The following is an 18254-nucleotide window of genomic DNA, read 5'->3' as shown; positions in this document are numbered from 1 at the left end:
TGGGAGATGCAGGAGAGAAGTATCAAAGGAAAAGACTTCAAAAGGGAAGGGCTGGAGAAGGTATAAGGCCTTAGCATGTTTACACAGCTGAACACAGCTGGTTGTGCTGTGGCTTGTAAGATCGCCTAGAGCCATTAACGTTGTCCAGGGTCAGATCCTCCTTCACACCTGACCCTTCCTAGTGTTATAGAAACCAATTAACTTCAAATTCAACCTTGAAAAGCTAAACCATTAGATTGATGAACACACTTGCTTAGCTGGCTTTATGCACATAGTCTTCCGCAATTATCCTAATAAAAAGAAGCTTCATTCTGGAGTCAGGGACTCATTCCGACTCGAGTATGAGGACCTTCACTTAACTGCACTTTGTGGACTCATCTTTTGCGACTCCGGCCATACTCCCTGCAACAATATGCAATATCATATGCCTCTGGCACTTATCACTGGCATATGTATTCCATGACTAGTGATTTATGTGAAAATAAAAATAGTGGTAAAGGAGATGGATCAGAGAGTTTTGTGGTATAGAATTAAAAGGTACATCCCAATAGATACTGGAGGCTGAAGTAGGTGTAATAAAAAACAGCTTAGGTTTCCAGCCTAGAAGCCTTGTGTTGTAAACAGTGTTTAAGACCTTTCACCTACTATTATGCAATTTAATTATTAAAAGGAGCAAGTACTTATTGCAGATCAGGAAACTAATTCTCAGGGAGTTTATATAACATTTAAATTCCCAGTCATTAAGTGGCAGATAGAATTTCCTGGAAGCCAGCACTGTTTCTATAGTTCTGCCTTTATCACAATACTACTTTTAGAATAAATTTTTTTAAAATTTGTTTATTATAAAACAGACCAGAGCCAGATTCATGGTGGAGAACAGTATTGTCAGGAGCGTCATCCAGTTCCATTCCCTCACTTCAAAAAGAACTAAAGCCCAAAGTAGTGCTGTCATTTGCTAAGTGGAAGATCTAGGATTAGAATTCAGGCCCACCAGCTGGTGCCATTAACTCAACCTTCGAGAACATTGCCAATTACAACGGAATTGCACCTGCTTCTCAGAAAAAAAAAAAAAGATCTAACGGTCACATAACAGAAGTTGAGAGAAAACCTCTTTATATTATCCCACAAAGCTTCCAACCTTAATTGCCTCAGTGAATCTTCCAGGTACAGGACTGCATCCTTCAACAAAGATTCCTTCTCATAGCTGGACTCATGAATGTTGTGGTGCTTCCATTATTGTCCTCGAATTGGAAATACCCAGGACGAAATGCAGGGGACCACTGACGGCAGCCCCCACCTACAGAGCGAGTCAGTGCAGGAAAAGAAGCGGGGACTGGGGGGAAATTGCGAACCCACCGTGGGCCAAAGAAAGAAAAGCACACTGTACAGATTTGTTTCCGTTGGAGGAGAAGGCCGGCGTCGATACCTGTATTGAGCAACGGTCAGGTGGGCCTCTGGCTCGGCCCCAAAGCCAGGCAAGTGCTGGTTTAGATAGGCCTCCAGGGACCCGGTGTCGAACTTGTGCTGGGGCAGCACTTCGGTGGTCTCGGGCTCGAGGGAGGCACCGCCCTCCATGACTGCCTCTGCCGGCCGCCTAGATGCAGAATCCACAGGCCTTCCGCGCTGAGACCTCTGGCCTGAGGAATGCTACTCCACGGCTTGGGGGCGAGGTCCCAACGCGACGGGGCGGAGGTGGCCCCGCCTCTTCTGCCAATCACACACATCCCTGGGCACCGTGGTTGAACAACATTGGTCCCTGAATCTGGTCATTCAGGCTTTAGTCGGGTTGTGGGAGATGACCTCCATGTGCTCGCATTTAACAATTTCAGTCAGCCTCGCAGTTGGAGGCCGCTATTCTGAAGAAGGCAAAGCCACGTTAATAGCTTCTAATATGAAGAGGCCTCTTCTACCTCCAAATTTCACGAACCGACAGGCGGAAAAGACCTACTGGGTCCGGTTCAGAAATGGGCCCGTCGAGACCTTGGGCCCAGGAATAAAAGATCCTGGGTGTTTCTCCTAACCGCCCGGCTGGAAAGGCACCATCAGAGGCCGCCGGCTCCGGTCGCTAAGAACTCTGGCCCTGGTGCGGCCGGGTCTGTTAGGACCTGGCGAAGAAGGAAGCAAAAAGGAGCGGGTTTTTTTTCTGAGGGGGAGCGGTGACAGCAACGCACCGGAAGCGGTACAGCGGCCGGACCCCGGGAGCGGCGGCGACGTGTTCGTGAGGCGGTGGGAACACTTCCCCAGGGTTCTGGGCTAGGAAGGCCGCGGCTAGGTGCCTTCTCGCTTACCCCTCGCGGGGCCAGCAGGCCTAGCAGCGTGGGGCGGAGGCGACGGCGAAGGCCGGGGCTGGGAACGTTGGCGGCCGGCGTGCCAGCCATGGCCGAGTCTGTGGAGCGGCTGCAGCAGCGGGTGGAGGAGCTGGAGCGGGAACTGGCACAGGAGAGGAGTCGGCGGGTCTTGGGGGGCGGCGACGGAGGCGGCGGCCGGGTCCGCATCGAGAAGATGAGCCCGGAGGTGGTGGACTCCAATCCTTACAGGTGATCTGCGTTGCGGGTGGGAGGCCGGCGAGGGGGCGAGGTCAAGGTCTCCGGGTGGTCAGGAGTGAGGCGCTCCCTTCCTGTGCAGCTCACACCGCCGCCCACCTTCCTCTTCTTGAGTCCTGTTCCCAAACGCCCGGGGCCAAGTCTCAGTACTACTCGGTATTCTTCCTCTTAAGAAACAAAACCCGAGCGAATCAGCCATATGGTGCTGCTCGCGGGCCGGCTGAGGACACGCGGCCGGTTTCCTAACGCCCCTCCCTCTGTTTTTAGTCTGCCTCGTTGTGCATAAAACTGATAGTAATAACTTTCAGAAGATATTAAATATAAAACCCGCTAAGCATAGACTTCGAGTTTCATAAAGGCTTCTCAAAATTTCAAAATTGGGGGCGTGGGGGGAAAGCACAATTAGCTTTAGTTTTAAAGCTGTTTGACTTTACCAATACTGTCAGCTGGCTCGATACAGTGCAGGGATTAAGAGGAAGGTCTCTAGAACCAGATTGATTCGATTCAAATCCCAACTCTTAGTAGCTGAGCAACCATGGGAAATGTGTTTAGTAGGGACGAATGGTACGAGTGAAATGTTCAAATAATACCTAAAACTGAAAATCCAGAAGTAACAACATTAGCATGCTATTTAGAGATGTGTTAGTAACAGTTGAAAATGAGGAAGGAGAGGAAAAGGGACGTGGGGGCCAGGAGCTTGCAGAATTTTAGCAAGCCTGGTAGAAGTATTTGACTCTTTAAAGTGTAAACGAATGGGAATTTTATGTATATGGGTTTAAATACACACACATACACACACACACACACACATATATTGAACTCAAGATAACAGAGCAGACTAGGTAAAGTACCTCTTAGAGTCCTTGGCATACAGTAGGTGCTTACTAAAAGTAGACATCATCCGTTTTGGGCAGATACAACTGATGTTGAACATTAATCTGAGTGTTAAATGTTAAATACATATGCTAAGAAAGCATGGGAAAATGTTGAAATTTTACTTTGACCTGCCTCATCTAGACACTTAACATTTAAGTCAATTGTTTTTGACCTTGGCTGCCCATTAGAACATCTGAGGTGCATTTTTAAAAAATCTTGTTGCACAGGCTACACTTGGAAGGATCTTCAGGCATGGGTGTTTTTAAAGTTTCCCAGGTGATTTAGTCTCACCTGGTAAAGGCATGCTGAAAGATTTCTTTTAAAGCATTAGTAGTGATTGAGTTTGTGTTTTTCTGGGATGATGTATTTTTATCTATATCACATATTAAAAGATTGTAATTTAAAACATTTTTTTGTTTTAAGCCGCCTGATGGCATTGAAACGAATGGGGATTGTAAATGACTATGAGGTATGATAAACCTTTCCAAGTTTTTGAAGATGATTTCAGTAAATGAAAATAATTTCTGACATTTTTGATGAAAAGTTAACCAACAAATGTATAATTTTGCATTTCACAGAAAATCCGTACCTTTGCTATAGCAATAGTAGGTGTTGGTGGAGTTGGTAGTGTGACTGCTGAAATGCTGACAAGATGTGGCATTGGTAAGGTAAAAACATCTCTCCTTGTCATGTAGGGAACTACTCACTTATGGAGTGAATCAGGTACAAATTAGGAATTTTTTCCTCATTACTAATGGTTTATTGATTTGTGGTGTATTTATTCAGATTGTTCTTTCTACCCAAAGGAGTTAAGATGTAACCATATCCAGGGGCACCTGGGTGGCTCAGTCGGTTAAGTGTCTGACACTTGATTTCAGTTCAGGTCATGATCTCACAGTTTGTGGGTTTGAGCTCCACATTGGGATCCTCTCTGACGATGTGGAGCCTGCCTGGGATTCTCTCTCTCTCTTTCTCTGTCTCTCTGCCCCTCCCCTGCTCACTCTCTCTCTCCTCTCTCTCAAAAAAAAGAATAGATAAACTTAAAAAAAAGACATAATACCACCCAAATGGAAGGTGATATTAATGCTAATAAAACAAGGAATATCTAAATTGTCTTCAGGAATTTTTTGTTTGGGGTAATAGATTACAATTTGGACTTAAGTGTTTTAGATATAGAGCTTTGAGAAGAAGGCAGTTAATAACGTGTGAAACAAAAACATGTAACAATTTTTTTTAAGGTTATTTATTTTGAGAGAGAGAGCACGTGTGACCATCTGAACAGGGGAAAGGCAGGGAGAGAGGGGGACAGAGAGAATCCCAAGCAAGCCCCACACTGTCAGCACAGAGCTTCATGTGGGGCTCGATCCTAAAAACCATGAGATCATGACCTGAGCTGAAATCAAGAGTTGCACGCTCAACTGACTGAGCCACCCAGGCCCTCCTAACAAATTTTATTTATTTATTTTTGAGAGAGAGAGACAGTGTGTGAGTGGGTGACAGCAGAGAGAGAAGGAGACACAGAATCCGAAGCAGGCTCCAGACTCTGAGCTGTCAGCACAGAACCCAGTAAGAGGCTTGAACTCACCAACCACGAGATCATGACCTGAGACGAAGTTGGATGCTCAACCAACTGAGCCACCCAGGCGCCCCTAACAAATATTTTTTAAACATGCTTTATACAAGATGAACTAGAAAGCATGTACCTTTCTTACTTTTTTTCCCCAAAGAATAGTGGCCTTTTATTAACTTATTCAGAAATACTTTTAAACCTTTTAGTTGACAGGGTTGTATTAGTTTCAGGTGTACAACATAGTAATCCAACAGTTTTATACATTACTGATTGCTTATCATAAGTATAGTCACCAGCTGTCACCATACAATGTTATTCCAATATTATTAACTATATTCTCTATGCTGTACTTTTCAACTCCAGGTCTTATTTTTACCCAAAGAAAAATAATTTGAAAAGATATATGTACCCCTGTGTTTACAGCAGCCTTATTTACAATAGTCAAGATATGGAAGCAGCCAGCCCAAGTGTCCCTAGATAGATGAATGGATAAAGAAGATGTGGGGTCTGTGAGTGTAAAATGGAATATTAGCCTTATGAAATCTTGCCATTTATGACAACATTGATGGACCTAGAGGGTATTATGCTAAGTGAAATAATTCAGAGGAAGACAAATACTATATGATTTCACTTCTACGCGTAATCTAATAAACAAACAAAGTCTGTTAAATACAGAGAACTGGTGGTTGCCAGAGGGGAAGTGGGTTGGGAGGATGGGTGAGATAGGTGAGGAGGATTAAGATAGAAAAACTTCCAGTTATAAAATAAATACCTCTCTTACTCTTGAAATTGAACTGGAAAATGCTCTAGGTTGTTTTTTGTATGTATGTTTGTTTTGTTTTAAGATTTTATTTTTAAGTAATGTCTACACCCAACATGGGGCTAGAACTCATAACCCGGAAATTAGGAGTTCCACAGTTTACCGACTGAGCCAGCTAGGTATCCCTTTAGATTTTTTTAACCTGTACCTTTTTTTTTAACTTATACTTTCTTTTTTTTTACTTTTTTCCTAAAATTGATGTAGGTTGTAGGTAGGAAAAAGAGGTAATCTTATACTAGAAATTAGTATACCTACCAATTTCAGATTTATAAAGCCAAAGTCCATGATGTTAGATTCCTAGTGGTTGAATACCAAAACTTTCCACAATTTTCACCCCTTTGTCATTTTGATAAAGCAAATATTTTCCCCACAAAGTTTATCAGTGCTTTTTAATATGTTGGTCCATCCCATACCCCAAATTATTTTTTTAAAGTTTATGTATGCATTTAAATTTATTTGAGAGAGAAAAAGAGAGAGAGGGAGTATTCGAGTGAGCAGGGGGAGGAGCAGAGAGAGAGGGGGAGAGAGAGAATCACAAGCAAGCTTTGAGTAGTCAGGTGCAGAGCAGAGCTGAGGTGGGGCTGGATCTCAAGAACCATAAGACTGTGAACTTGAGCCAAAATCAAGAGTCAGATGCTTAACTGATTGGGCCACCTAGGTGCCCCCCTCCCCCCGCCATGCCCCAAATTCTTAAAGTAGTTTCAAAGTTGGCATTCATTTATCAATATAGAAAAGGCAATACAAAAATACTGAAAATGTTTATTGACCTTTTAAAGTTTTTCAAGAGGTTTACAAAAGCCAGCCACCAATTGCTTAGAGCTGACATAAGAACCCTGGCTGATTGACTTAGGATAGTAGATATCCTAGAAATTGAGTTTCTCAGGTTTGAGTGTGCATCAGAATCACTTGGAAGGCTTCTTAAAACATAGATTGCCAGACCCTACCCTGGTGGTTTTGATTCTTTAGGTTTCGATTGGAATTGGAATTTCAAACAAATTCCCAGGTGATTCTGATGTTCCTAGTGGGGGTAGGGGAAGGACAGACTTTAAGAACTGCTAGATCCTTGGCGCATCTGGGTGGCTCAGTAAGCATTTGACTCTTGATTTTGGCTCAAGTCATGATCTCACAGTTTGTGAGATTGAGCCCTGAGTTGGGCTCTGTGTGCTGGCAGCACAGAGCCTGCTTGGGATTCTGTCTCTCACCCGCCCCCCCCACTGCCCACCCCTCTACCCCTCCCTGGCTCATGCTGCGCTCTCTCTCTCTCTCGCTCGCTCGAAATAAACAAACTTAAAAAAAAAAAAAAAACTGCTAGATCCTTGCTACTCAGTCTGATGTCCAAATTAGTAACATCAGCATCACCTGGGAGTTTGTTAGAAACGAAGACTTCCAGACCCTTCCAGATGTGATGAATCAGAATCTGTTATTTTAACAAATCTCCAGATGATCCACATGCATGTTAAAGTTGGGACAGTGCTCCTGTATTTCTGACAAGCTCCAGGTGCTGCTGATGCTGCTTGCACAGGCCACGTTTTGAGTAGCCAGGATCTAGAACAGTAGTTATCAAATATTGCTGTAATTGGAATCCCCTGGGAAGTTCAAACTTTTGACGTCCAAACTGGAATAGAATCAGAATTTATGGGGATGGGACCCAGACATCAGTATTTTTTAAATGATGCCAGTGTACTCTCAAGTTTGTAAGTTAAGGATGTACATAGGTAAGTTTCAGAACTCTTTTTTCAGTATGTAAAACAGATAAATAAACAAGAAGCTAATTCGTGGGGTGAAGTAGGGAAGTGGAGAATTGGAGACTTAGAGCCCACTTCTCACCCCTGAAAGTTTCTGGAGTACTTTGTGGTGCCTTGGACCATCAGATCTAGATTAGCTGCTTTATTGAAGATACAGGCCTAAAATGTGAGTGACTTATCCATTATAAGAGCTTATTAGTGACAGAGCTCCAACTCACACCTCCTAACCCCAAATTTGGGATTTCCTGCACCTTATAAGCCAGCTACAAGGCTGAAGAGTAAAATTTAATACTTGGTCTGACTGAATAAATATTGTTGAATGAGCTAAAATAAACTTTATTTTGGAGACTCTTAAGTCGGGTCAGAAAATTACCACAGGGGACAGAGGTGGTATATTTTCTAGCAAGATACTAAGGGTTACCTAGATGTTCTGCGGGATGAGTTAATTTTGTTGTTAATAAGATCCCCCCCTTCTTTTTTTTTTTTTTTTTGTAATTTTAGCCATGCATAGGACAGTTGCACCACAAGCCACAGTCCCCCTTAACCACTGCTCTAGCCCTTGCATCTATGCTTGCCCTGCCCTTCTCCCCATTTTTGTTTTTGTTATTAAATTTAGGATGCTGAGAATTGTATTAAGAAGTCACAGGATTTTAGATTAAGAAAGGGACCTTAGAAATCTTTGGGTGCAACCTGTTCTTACTGATAGGAAATGGGATCTTTAAAAAGATGTGTGTGTGTGTGTATGTGAAATGTTGTCATGCCTAAATATACTTTGGAGTAATGTTTTAGCTGTGGGTATGTATGGTGTCATAGTCACAAAAGGAGTCATGTTATACTATAGTTTTAAGTTATGGCATTTGTTTTTATCTTATTTTATTTTTTTAATGTTTTATTTATTTTTGACAGAGCATGAGCAGGGGAGGGGCAGAGAAAGAGGGAGATACAGAATCCGAAACAGGCTCCAGGCTCTAAGCTGTCAGCGCAGAGCCCGACGTTGGGCTCTAACTCACAGACTGCGAGATCATGACCTGAGCCAAAGTCAGACACTCAACCGACTGAGCCACCCAGGCGCCCCTGTTTTTATCTTATTTTAAAATTTCATTCATCTAATGTGTTCTTGGCCTTTAGTAAACAATTGGAATGAAATGGAATAAACATTAATTTCTCAGTGGATCATTTGGAGAGGCAGTAAATGTTAGGGTGCAGATGCTGGATTGAGAATGCCTGAATTTAAATTGCATTTCTGCATATATTAGCTGAATGAGGTTTTTGAACATGTGCTGTAGTTGTTTCATTTATAAAGGAGAATTAAAGTCCCCATATACTTAAGTCATGGGAGCATTAAATGAGTTAATATATGGCACCTAGTATTTTAGAGTTAGCTGGTATTATTTCTGTTAAACCCATCAAATGTAAAGTCCACTAATTTATTCTTTGTTATTTGTAGTTTATTTCTTGGTATGTTTTTCATCAAAATACTACTATTTTCATTTTAGTTGCTACTCTTTGACTATGACAAGGTGGAACTGGCCAATATGAATAGACTTTTCTTCCAGCCTCATCAAGCAGGATTAAGTAAAGTTCAAGCAGCAGAATATACTTTGAGGTAAATGGAATAGTGATTAAAGACATCTTTAGTGACATCTTAGTTTGCATATTTTGTATAAGTTAACCTAATGCATGAATTTTTCTTTACAGAAATGCAGGTTTCACATCAATTCTCTTACCTCTTGATACTGTGTTGGCAACCTTTTTCAGATAGGGCTAGATAGTAAATATTGTAGGCTTTGAGGGCCCACTATGAAACTGCCCTCAAGTCATGTAGTTGTAGTGTGATAGCTGCTATAGGCAATACAAAAATGAATGAACGTGGCTGTGCTCCAATAAAACTTTGTTTATGGACTCTTAAGTTTAAATTCCGTGTAATTTTAGCATGTTATGAAATATCGTTCTGTTCTTTTTCTCCTGCCACCATTTAAAAATGTAAAAACCGTTCTTAGCTTGCAGACCTCGGAAAAACAAAAACAGGTGGCAGGTCATACTTGGGCCCAGGGCCATACTTTGCCAATCCTTATTCTAGGAAGTTTCTTTGTGAACCCAAACGTCTTTCACTGAATTAAGGAACAAAGAAGTTCTTTTGTCAGGCTAAGCTATAGCTCACCTAGGTGTTAAAGGCTTAATTCCCAGCACATAGATGGTGGGAACATTTCTGTAATCCTGCAGTCAACATGTTTTGAATGTAGTCTTCTCCTTGGAGTGGGGCACAAGAGGTGGAAGAGGACTTTAGATTTTCTTTGAATAGCTTGAATTCCATTTTTCTTACCTCTGTTACATGATCTTTAGCTTTTTCAGTTCTTTTTCCTGTTTTCTCTTAATATTCCTACTAGTAGTTTTTATAATCATTCCCTTTTTCCCCTCTTAGGAACATTAATCCAGATGTTCTTTTTGAAGTACACAACTACAATATAACCACAGTAGAAAACTTTCAACATTTCATGGATAGAATAAGGTAAAATTTTACTATGAATATTTTGCAGTGTCCAGCTCAGTTAAACAAGTATTATTAGAAAACCACTGATGTTGGGGCACCTGAGGGGCTCAGTTAGTTAAGCATCTGACTTTGGCTCAGGTCATGATCTCATGGTTCATAAGTTCGAGCCCCATGTGGGGCTCTGTGCTGACAGCTCAGAGCCTGGAGCCTCTTTCAGATTCTGTGTCTCGCTCTCTCTTTGCCCCTCCCCTGCTTGGGTTCTGTCTTTCAAAAATAAGTAAACATTAAAAAAAAGTTTTTTAATAAAAAAAATCTGATGTTTAATTCAGCGAGTTGGTAGATTTGATATATATTTTTTTTAAAGTAGTTAATTTTTGTGTTAGTAACTCAGTAAAAATACGTCCAAAAGACAATAGTAACAACAATTAAAAATCAAAAATCAAAAACTCTGTTGTTACGGTGTTATAACAAGGGATCCTCAACTATAAGTTCTGTGTTCTAGATTATATTTCTATGTGAAGGTGGTTTTCTCCAGATTGTAACAACACTGAGATACTGAATTGTATTCAATTTTTATTACATTTACATTTGGAGTGAAAAAGGAATAAAAGTCTATGAAAGCTGATGGGGAAATGGTAACTTTTGTGAACAGACTTTATACTTCTTGTGTCTTCTGTGAGAAGCACTGTAGTATCATTGATGTTATATACATATTACTCAATACATACTGGATCTTTAACATTAAATACTATGCCTTAACTGTACTCAAACATTTACTGAAAGCATAAATGTATGACTAAACAAATTAGAGTGTATTTTGTGTTCTGATTTCTTTTTCCTCCCCAAATAAAATTTATATTCTTTACCTAGTAATGGTGGATTAGAAGAGGGAAAACCCGTTGACCTAGTTCTTAGCTGTGTGGACAATTTTGAAGCTCGAATGACAATAAATACAGTGAGTATTCCTATTGTATAAGATGTTATACTCATTCATCTGTTTTCTTGTATAGTTCTGTATTTAAACCCTTTTATAATGTGTTTCATTAATTTTTAATATTCTCTTAGCCTACTTTTAAAATTTATTCTAGTGTGCCAAGGTGGCTCAGTTGGTTGAGTGTCCACTCTCGATTTCAGCTCAGGTCATGATCTCGCGGTGTATGAGTTTGAGCCCCACGTCAGACTCCATGCTGACAGTGAAGTCTGCTTAGCATCCTCTGCCCCTCCTTTGCTCGTCCTCTTTCTCTCTCTCTGAAAATAAAATAGACATTTAAAAAAGTTTTATTCTAATAGTTGTGGGGCGTCTCTAGCTTTGCTGGTGTGGCTTATGTTTCAGTATCCTATTCTTTATTATGCCAGTAGAGGAAACTATAAATAGTAGATACTTCTGATGTACAATTTTTAAAATAAATGACTATCTTAAAATATGTTATTCTATGTTAGCATTGGTTTTAATATTTTACTTTATTTTTTAAGATATAAATGTGTATACATTGCTTACAAACCTTGTTTCTCAGAAATAAAAACAATTCTTTGGAATTACTGTGGTTTCAGCTTTTCAGAAGGTATTTTGCAGTTTTTTGTTGCTGAAATTATTTTAGAAAAATGAATTTTTACAATCAGAAATACAATAAACTTAATCACTCAATTTAATTAAATATTTATTGGCTGCTTACTTGAATGCTGTCAGTTTACTTTTTAAAAAAATGTTTTAAAAATTTAGAGTGGAGGTGGGGTGGGCAAAGGGGGAGAGAGAGACAGAGAGACAGAGAGAGAGACAGAGAGAGAGAGAATATCTTAAGGCTCCATTCAGTGCTCAGCATGAAGCCTGAGATGGAGCTCAATTCCACGACCCTGGAATCATGACCTGAACTGAAACCAAGAGTTGGATGCTCAACCCACTGAGGAATCGAGGTGTCCCCAGTTTACTTTTTAAATAGAGAATGGCAGTTGCCAAGGAATTCCATTATTGATAACTTTCCTCTTTTGAAAATTTAAAACACCCTTTGGTAATCATTTAGTTAAGCTCCAGTTTTTCATGAAATAACTTTTGATAAATTAATTCTTGTTTTTTTTGTTGTTTTCATCTGTTTCTACTAAGGCTTGTAATGAACTTGGACAAACATGGATGGAGTCTGGGGTCAGTGAAAATGCAGTTTCAGGGCATATACAGCTCATAATTCCTGGAGAATCTGCTTGTTTTGCGGTATGCATGATTCATTTTGGCTTATTAACTAAAGTATTGAAAATGTATTTGTATTGAAAATGTATTATAATTCAAGGAATAAAAACTTTGAACGTGATGGAATACTATTTTGAACCTGCTTACTTTTTCCCTTTCATTTTGAAATATATTTTCTTTATTTTTCATGTAGTGTGCTCCCCCACTTGTGGTTGCTGCAAATATTGATGAAAAGACTCTGAAACGAGAAGGTGTTTGTGCAGCCAGTCTTCCTACCACTATGGGAGTGGTTGCTGGGATCTTGGTACAAAATGTGTTGAAGTGAGTGAGGGCAAATTTTTCTGAATAGTTTTGTTTGCTTTTGATAGAAATATATTTCATAAAGCATTTCAAATATTGGAATTACCATCTAAGTATATAGTTTCTTAAAATCCAGCATATGGTTTTTATATATGTATAATATATATATACTTTGAATTTACATATATTAGTATATCTAATTTAAATATAAACATACATATTAATAATATACATACATGTGTGTTACTCTGTGCATTTAGAATAGCTCTTGTTAAATGGTACAGTAGTACTGGTGTGTTTGTTTATGAAATATTAACCAAATGATTTAAATCTCTGCAGGTTTGACCAAAGAACATAAACACATTTCTTTACTTAACTCTTACTAAAAATAATATGAATGTGATTAAATATTAAAAGGATAATACCTCTGCTCTCTGAAAAAAAAGATATTCACAACCACACCATCTAAACTATAGTGAAAAAGGACAAAGGTTCCTTTGCAGCTAAAATGAATGTAAAAGAGTTTTATTAATGTCAACTCACATTTTATTAAAAGGAGAAAGCCTTTAGGTGTTCCTTTCCTCAGACCATTTTTTTCTCACTTTACAACTTTAATAAGCTTAGTTATGTTTCCATGCCTTCCGGTATAAGAACAAATTGCAACATGATACAGGGAGGTATCCTGATACCAGAAGTGTCAGCTACCAGCAGAGAAATTGCAAAAAGCATACCTAAGAACTTTCAAGGCAACTGTCGAGGGCTATTTTATGTAAGAGCAATAGCTTGTACAAACTTCAGTAGGCCCTATCCAAACAAAATATTTTATAGTATGTTCCAAAAAAAAAAAAAAAAAATCATAGCTACAAACTATTTTCTTAAGGACATGTCCTATTTAGCCAGCCCCCTATGGATGGACATTTAAGCTACTTACAGATTTTTTTGCTGCTATTAACAATGCTGCAAATAGCACCTTACATATATCTCTAAGTTAGGTTTTTGTATATGAATTTTTAGAAGTGGAATTTTAGAAGTGGAATATATCTCTAAGTTAGGTTTTTGTATATGAATTTTTAGAAGTGGAATTTCTGAGTTTATGCAATATTTATTTTGACAGATACTACTAAATTTCTCCTTCAGAAGGATTGTGTATTTCTATCACAGGGTAGGAATACCTGCTTTGCCCATACCAGTTCATAACATTGGGTGTTATCAAACTTTTTAATCTTTGTCAGTATGATAGGAAAAAATGGGTATTTCATTTTAATTTTCAGTTACTTATGAAAAGGGGTGAGCACTTACATTTTCCTGTGAATTGTCTGCTTCATATCATTGGCTCAATTTTTGTCTTGTACACTCAGTGCAAATGTGTTTCCTTTTGTTGTTTATATTTTGTATGTGATTTTTCCTCTCTTTGTAAGCTTCTAAAAGGAATCAGAACTGTTAGGGAACACAAGGGAACTTTAAGGCATGTTGGAAATGTTCTATATTTTGATCTGGTAGTGATTACATGGGTAAAGACTTTTGGAAAATTTCATTGAGCTGTACATTTAAGATTGTTAACCTTATAGTAAGTTATATATAAAAACTTTTAAAAAGTAGTTAGATGTAGTACCAATCTCAGGGATTCTTCTCCACATTTTAATCTGACAACAGTACTTAAAATACTGTTGCTTATCACAAAAACCATTAAGTACTTAAAGATCAATTTTTAAAAATTGGGTTCTTTTATGGTTTGTTTCTTTATCTAAGTGTACTTTGATTTGCTTTTCTAGGTTTTTGTTAAATTTTGGTACTGTTAGTTTTTACCTTGGATATAATGCAATGCAGGACTTTTTCCCTACTATGTCCATGAAGCCAAATCCTCAGTGTGATGACAGAAATTGCAGGAAACAGCAGGAAGAATACAAGGTATACATCACTTGGTCAGAATGTATGAGAGGTCATACTGTTTGGACAGTATTTTAGAACAATTACTTAGATTTGAAAAATAAGATAAATGGATTCTGGATTTTTATTTATTGTATCTCTCGGGGGTAAATGTTAGTAAGAAATTAAATTCACTATGCTACCAAAGAGAAAAAATTTGTTTGAAGTCCTTTTTTACTTTGGTAAAATAAAAAGCCTGTCTGAATTTTTGATTAATGCTTCAGAGGCCTGAGAATGAGTAAGAATACTTTGATACTGTTTGATTTCTACAGAAAAAGGTAGCAGCACTGCCCAAACCAGAGGTTGTTCAAGAAGAGGAAGAGATAATACATGAAGACAATGAGTGGGGTAGGAATTCTTTCATAAATTGAAATGGCAGCATGAAACATAATCTCTTATGGGAGAAAATATAATTAAATTATACAAACTTTGAATAATTACTGCTTATTAAATTTCCTTGAAAACTATTATAATATCACATTTAACTCTATAGGTATTGAGTTGGTGTCTGAGGTTTCAGAAGAGGAACTGAAGAATTCTTCAGGTCCAGTTCCTGACTTACCTGAAGGAATTACAGTGGCATATACAATTCCTGAAAAGGTACACCTAAAAGTTGATTTACCATAAGTGTCAGATAAGAGAAAATGTCTACTTACCTTCTTTCTCTTCATCCTAGTTTATAATGCCAATACAGTATTTCCTAATTTGGATATTTTATGCTATAGCAGTTAAGATGTGTGAGACAGGTATTCAGTGTTAATGTGGAAATATACAGTACATTTTCATCTGTTTGAAACATAGACCTAAAATAGTGATATTGACTCATTAATGGAGCAAGTAGGTTTTAATTAAATGAAGATATCATTTTTTATATTGAGAATTTTAGCCATAATACCATATAAAAATACCACTTCAGTAGAGATCTTAAGAATACTGAAATTACTGCCTTGTAAATCAAAATATTGGTGGGGAAAGTAAAAGACTTTGTCTCTCCTAAAAATTAGAAGGTATATTTATTAAAGTTTACTTTATAAACTAGTTGAACATAGTAAACTTAGTGATTATATATTCCTAAGCATCAAGAATTTTAGACGGTTATTTTTTCGCTATGTTTCCCTCATTTGATAGCAAGAAGATTCTGTAGCTGAAGTAACTGTGGAAGATTCTGGCGAAAGCTTGGAAGACCTCATGGCCAAGATGAAGAATATGTAGACAATGGACTGACCTACATTTTATTTCCTGAGTTTAAGCAAATGTCCTTGCAATTAAAAAAAAAAATCACTTAAAAACTTACAAAGCTTAGGGCAACATTAATTGATACATAATCTTCACAGAATTGTTACACTTTTTGAAAGTACTGTATCGTTTATCACTTTCTCCCTTCAACTAAATCAAGAACTCCTAAAACTTCTGTTTCATTCCTGTTAAGAAAACTTGAAAACTTAGCCACTGAAATGTTTTGGCCTTTGGAGAGGGATGGGAAGGATGGACCAATAATATGCTATGTTTCTTTTCTTTCCAGTAATTCTTTATGGTGTGTTGTCTGAGGCCATGGACAATAAAGTAGTATGTGGTTCTCAAATGTAGACAGGGCAGGGGGTACCACCTATTGGTTAGAGCTAGCAGGCCTCCACTCATTGTGTTTAGAATCACTCTCTACAAGAAAACTACTACCATTAACTTGGCCAACAGTGAATTTAAAATAATTAGCCTATAAAATAAAAATATCCTCTCAAATGTTACCTGATGAAATACAAGCTGAAATGTAGTCATTGGAAAAGTTTGTAAACCTGTAAGTTATATATTAAAAACAAGACAAAGGCAAATAAAAGGAAACTTTCTTCACGGATAAACACATAAAAGGTACTTTCAGGAAGTACAAGTTATTATATTTCTGCACTGACCAAGGAAAAGGAATCATAGCATCTGTGGAACGTATATATCTGGAGTCACTGTACTTTATTTTGAGCAGCAAGGAATGAATTTAAGCTAAGATCCTCTAGATTATACCCATTGTATGGGCTACCTTCGGAATACTTCATTTAAATTTGATTCTCTAGATAATTAGTTATCCTGTATTGTGGGCATAAGAGAGACGTAAAAAACCTCTGTAATGACTGATGTGTACTTATTCAGTGGGAGAGAATCAGTTACCCTGATTATGATCACTAAGTTATAAATTGATAAACTGGTTTTCTTTGGAGTTGCATACAAATAATGAAAGTTTAGAGAGCCTTGGATAAATAAATTCCCAATGGTTTGGAGACCAAAAAGAAACAAACAAACACATATATATATATATGCATGTGTAACCATTATCAGTATGATGTTACTATGCTACTATTTTGATGATTTTTTGCTTTGAAGATAGTAATATCTAAATTGTATTTCTAGGGAAGAACATTAGTACAAAATGAAAAATGCAGTATTCCCTTGTAAAATAAAGTTCTAAAAACTGATTTCAGAAACTCCCAAATATCAAATATGTTCAATATATTTGTTTTGAGATTCTAGAATCATATAGTAATTCTTATGTTTAGAGTGAAGTTTGGAAAGTAGGGGGATAGTTCTTCTAGCTTTGAAACTTATTTATGTTGCCTTGGTAGGTCATTTGCAATTCAAAAAAAATCAGTGAATTCATGTGTAAAATACTTTTTTTCTAGTTACTCAAGATGTTTTGAATTTCAAAAAAAAAAGTCTTTCTAAAATAATCCCATTCCTTTGGAACCTCTGGTACACTGATTTGGGAAGGCTTTGCTTATAATTTAAAAATGGTATAGTTTGATAGAGTATAATAGCAAGAACATACTTTTATTCTGCTCTTAACATAGGATTTCATACTGCTGGTGTTTTATACTGCATCAAATCTTAGATCTAAGTTATATAATTCTTTAATATATTCCATTAAAAAATAGTTACTGGATTATTTTACCAGAAAAAAATCTGGTAACAGGTACCTTTTGCTATGTGGAGTGCTCTTTTGATAATCTGTTTGCCATGAAAACTTACAGGAGCTGATAATGAGAAATTAATCAACACTGAGTTTTACATTACTAAATAAAACCAGTGTTTGATCAGATTTGTAAAAACAACTGTTTCTAGAAACGTGAAAGAAGGAAACACACTTCCAAAATTGCCTTAGCACAAGGGCTTTAAATTATAGTAAAAGAATTATATTCAGCTCCCTTCCCCATTGTTAATGGGGAGCTAATTTATGTACTACTTGTATGTTTTATTTAGTAAAAAAATGTATTATGGTTTCCTCACATAAAAATACTCCTTGAATACCTACAGACACAACACAAAAAGGTGGTAACCATTTAAGAATATTAAGATTTAACCCTCCCCAATCACATTTTTTCCATATTTTTTTCTGTAAAGTATTAATGAAAACTATAACCACCATTATTTGGTTCCTACCAATTCAGATGTATAATTGAGTTGTTTCAAAGCTACCTTTTTCATTGTGAAGGTGTATATCAATGTAAACATAATAGTTCTATTTGAGAACCTCAAATAGATGTCTGTTTCAGCAAATTTTTATCTTAAGTAGGCATTTTACATAGAAACATTTGAATTGGCAGTACAAGAAGTAGTAAGATCAAAATACAGCTTTCAAAAGTATATTTAAACTTAAATCTCTTGAAATATATGGGGTCCTCAAGCCCCAACTGTAATTAATGAATTTTTACCACAAGTCACTTCTAATAAATTATGTTTCCACTTAAGGTTTTCAAGTCCAAATTATGTAGGAACAAAGAATAAATGCATATCATTCTTTTGCTGGTTTTTACTTTTTTCATG

The 18254-nt window shown here is 37.5% G+C and overlaps 2 protein-coding genes across 5 annotated transcripts in view; one reads left to right on the top strand and one right to left on the bottom strand.

Moving 5' to 3' along the window:
* ACAD11 (acyl-CoA dehydrogenase family member 11) overlaps window positions 1-1926 on the bottom strand; it is an 88357-nt gene extending 86431 nt beyond the window's left edge. The window contains exon 1 of one of the 2 annotated variants that reach the window (XM_015085571.3): window positions 1427-1926. In XM_015085571.3, coding sequence (XP_014941057.1) covers window positions 1427-1575 — 149 coding nt within the window. In that variant the 5' untranslated portion in view covers window positions 1576-1926. Of the gene's footprint in view, window positions 1-1138; window positions 1332-1426 lie in introns of those variants that run through there. The other variant, XM_053221447.1, reaches the window with a different exon arrangement.
* A 243-nt stretch (window positions 1927-2169) lies between these two features.
* On the top strand, window positions 2170-16735 carry UBA5 (ubiquitin like modifier activating enzyme 5). Of its 3 annotated transcripts, XM_015085581.3 has the most exons (12): window positions 2170-2537; window positions 3843-3888; window positions 3998-4087; window positions 9051-9160; window positions 9977-10063; window positions 10916-11000; window positions 12144-12248; window positions 12418-12545; window positions 14297-14432; window positions 14723-14798; window positions 14944-15050; window positions 15579-16735. In XM_015085581.3, the coding sequence occupies exons 1-12, from the start codon at window positions 2377-2379 to the stop codon at window positions 15660-15662; spliced, it is 1215 nt and encodes a 404-aa protein (XP_014941067.2). In that variant the 5' UTR covers window positions 2170-2376; the 3' UTR covers window positions 15663-16735. The 3 variants fall into 3 exon arrangements, with proteins under 3 accessions (XP_014941067.2, XP_026917640.1, XP_026917638.1); XM_027061837.2 differs by lacking the exon at window positions 2170-2537 and having other exon boundaries at window positions 3867-3888; window positions 3998-4082; XM_027061839.2 differs by lacking the exons at window positions 3843-3888; window positions 3998-4087 and having other exon boundaries at window positions 2327-2537.
* Window positions 16736-18254: the final 1519 nt, after the last annotated feature.

The sequence above is a fragment of the Acinonyx jubatus genome, chromosome C2 (assembly GCF_027475565.1).
Source record: "Acinonyx jubatus isolate Ajub_Pintada_27869175 chromosome C2, VMU_Ajub_asm_v1.0, whole genome shotgun sequence".
Lineage (NCBI taxonomy): Eukaryota > Metazoa > Chordata > Mammalia > Carnivora > Felidae > Acinonyx > Acinonyx jubatus.
Note: the sequence above shows the minus strand (reverse complement) of the source record. Positions and strands in the feature narration are given on the sequence as shown.

Coding starts and splice junctions, on each gene's coding strand:
- UBA5 (XM_015085581.3), top strand. CDS start 2,377: ATGGCCGAGTCTGTGGAGCGGCTGCAGCAGCGGGTGGAGGAGCTGGAG. Junction 11,001..12,143: donor CTCGAATGACAATAAATACA/GTGAGTATTCCT, acceptor GTTTCTACTAAG/GCTTGTAATGAACTTGGACA. Junction 12,546..14,296: donor TTGGTACAAAATGTGTTGAA/GTGAGTGAGGGC, acceptor TTGCTTTTCTAG/GTTTTTGTTAAATTTTGGTA.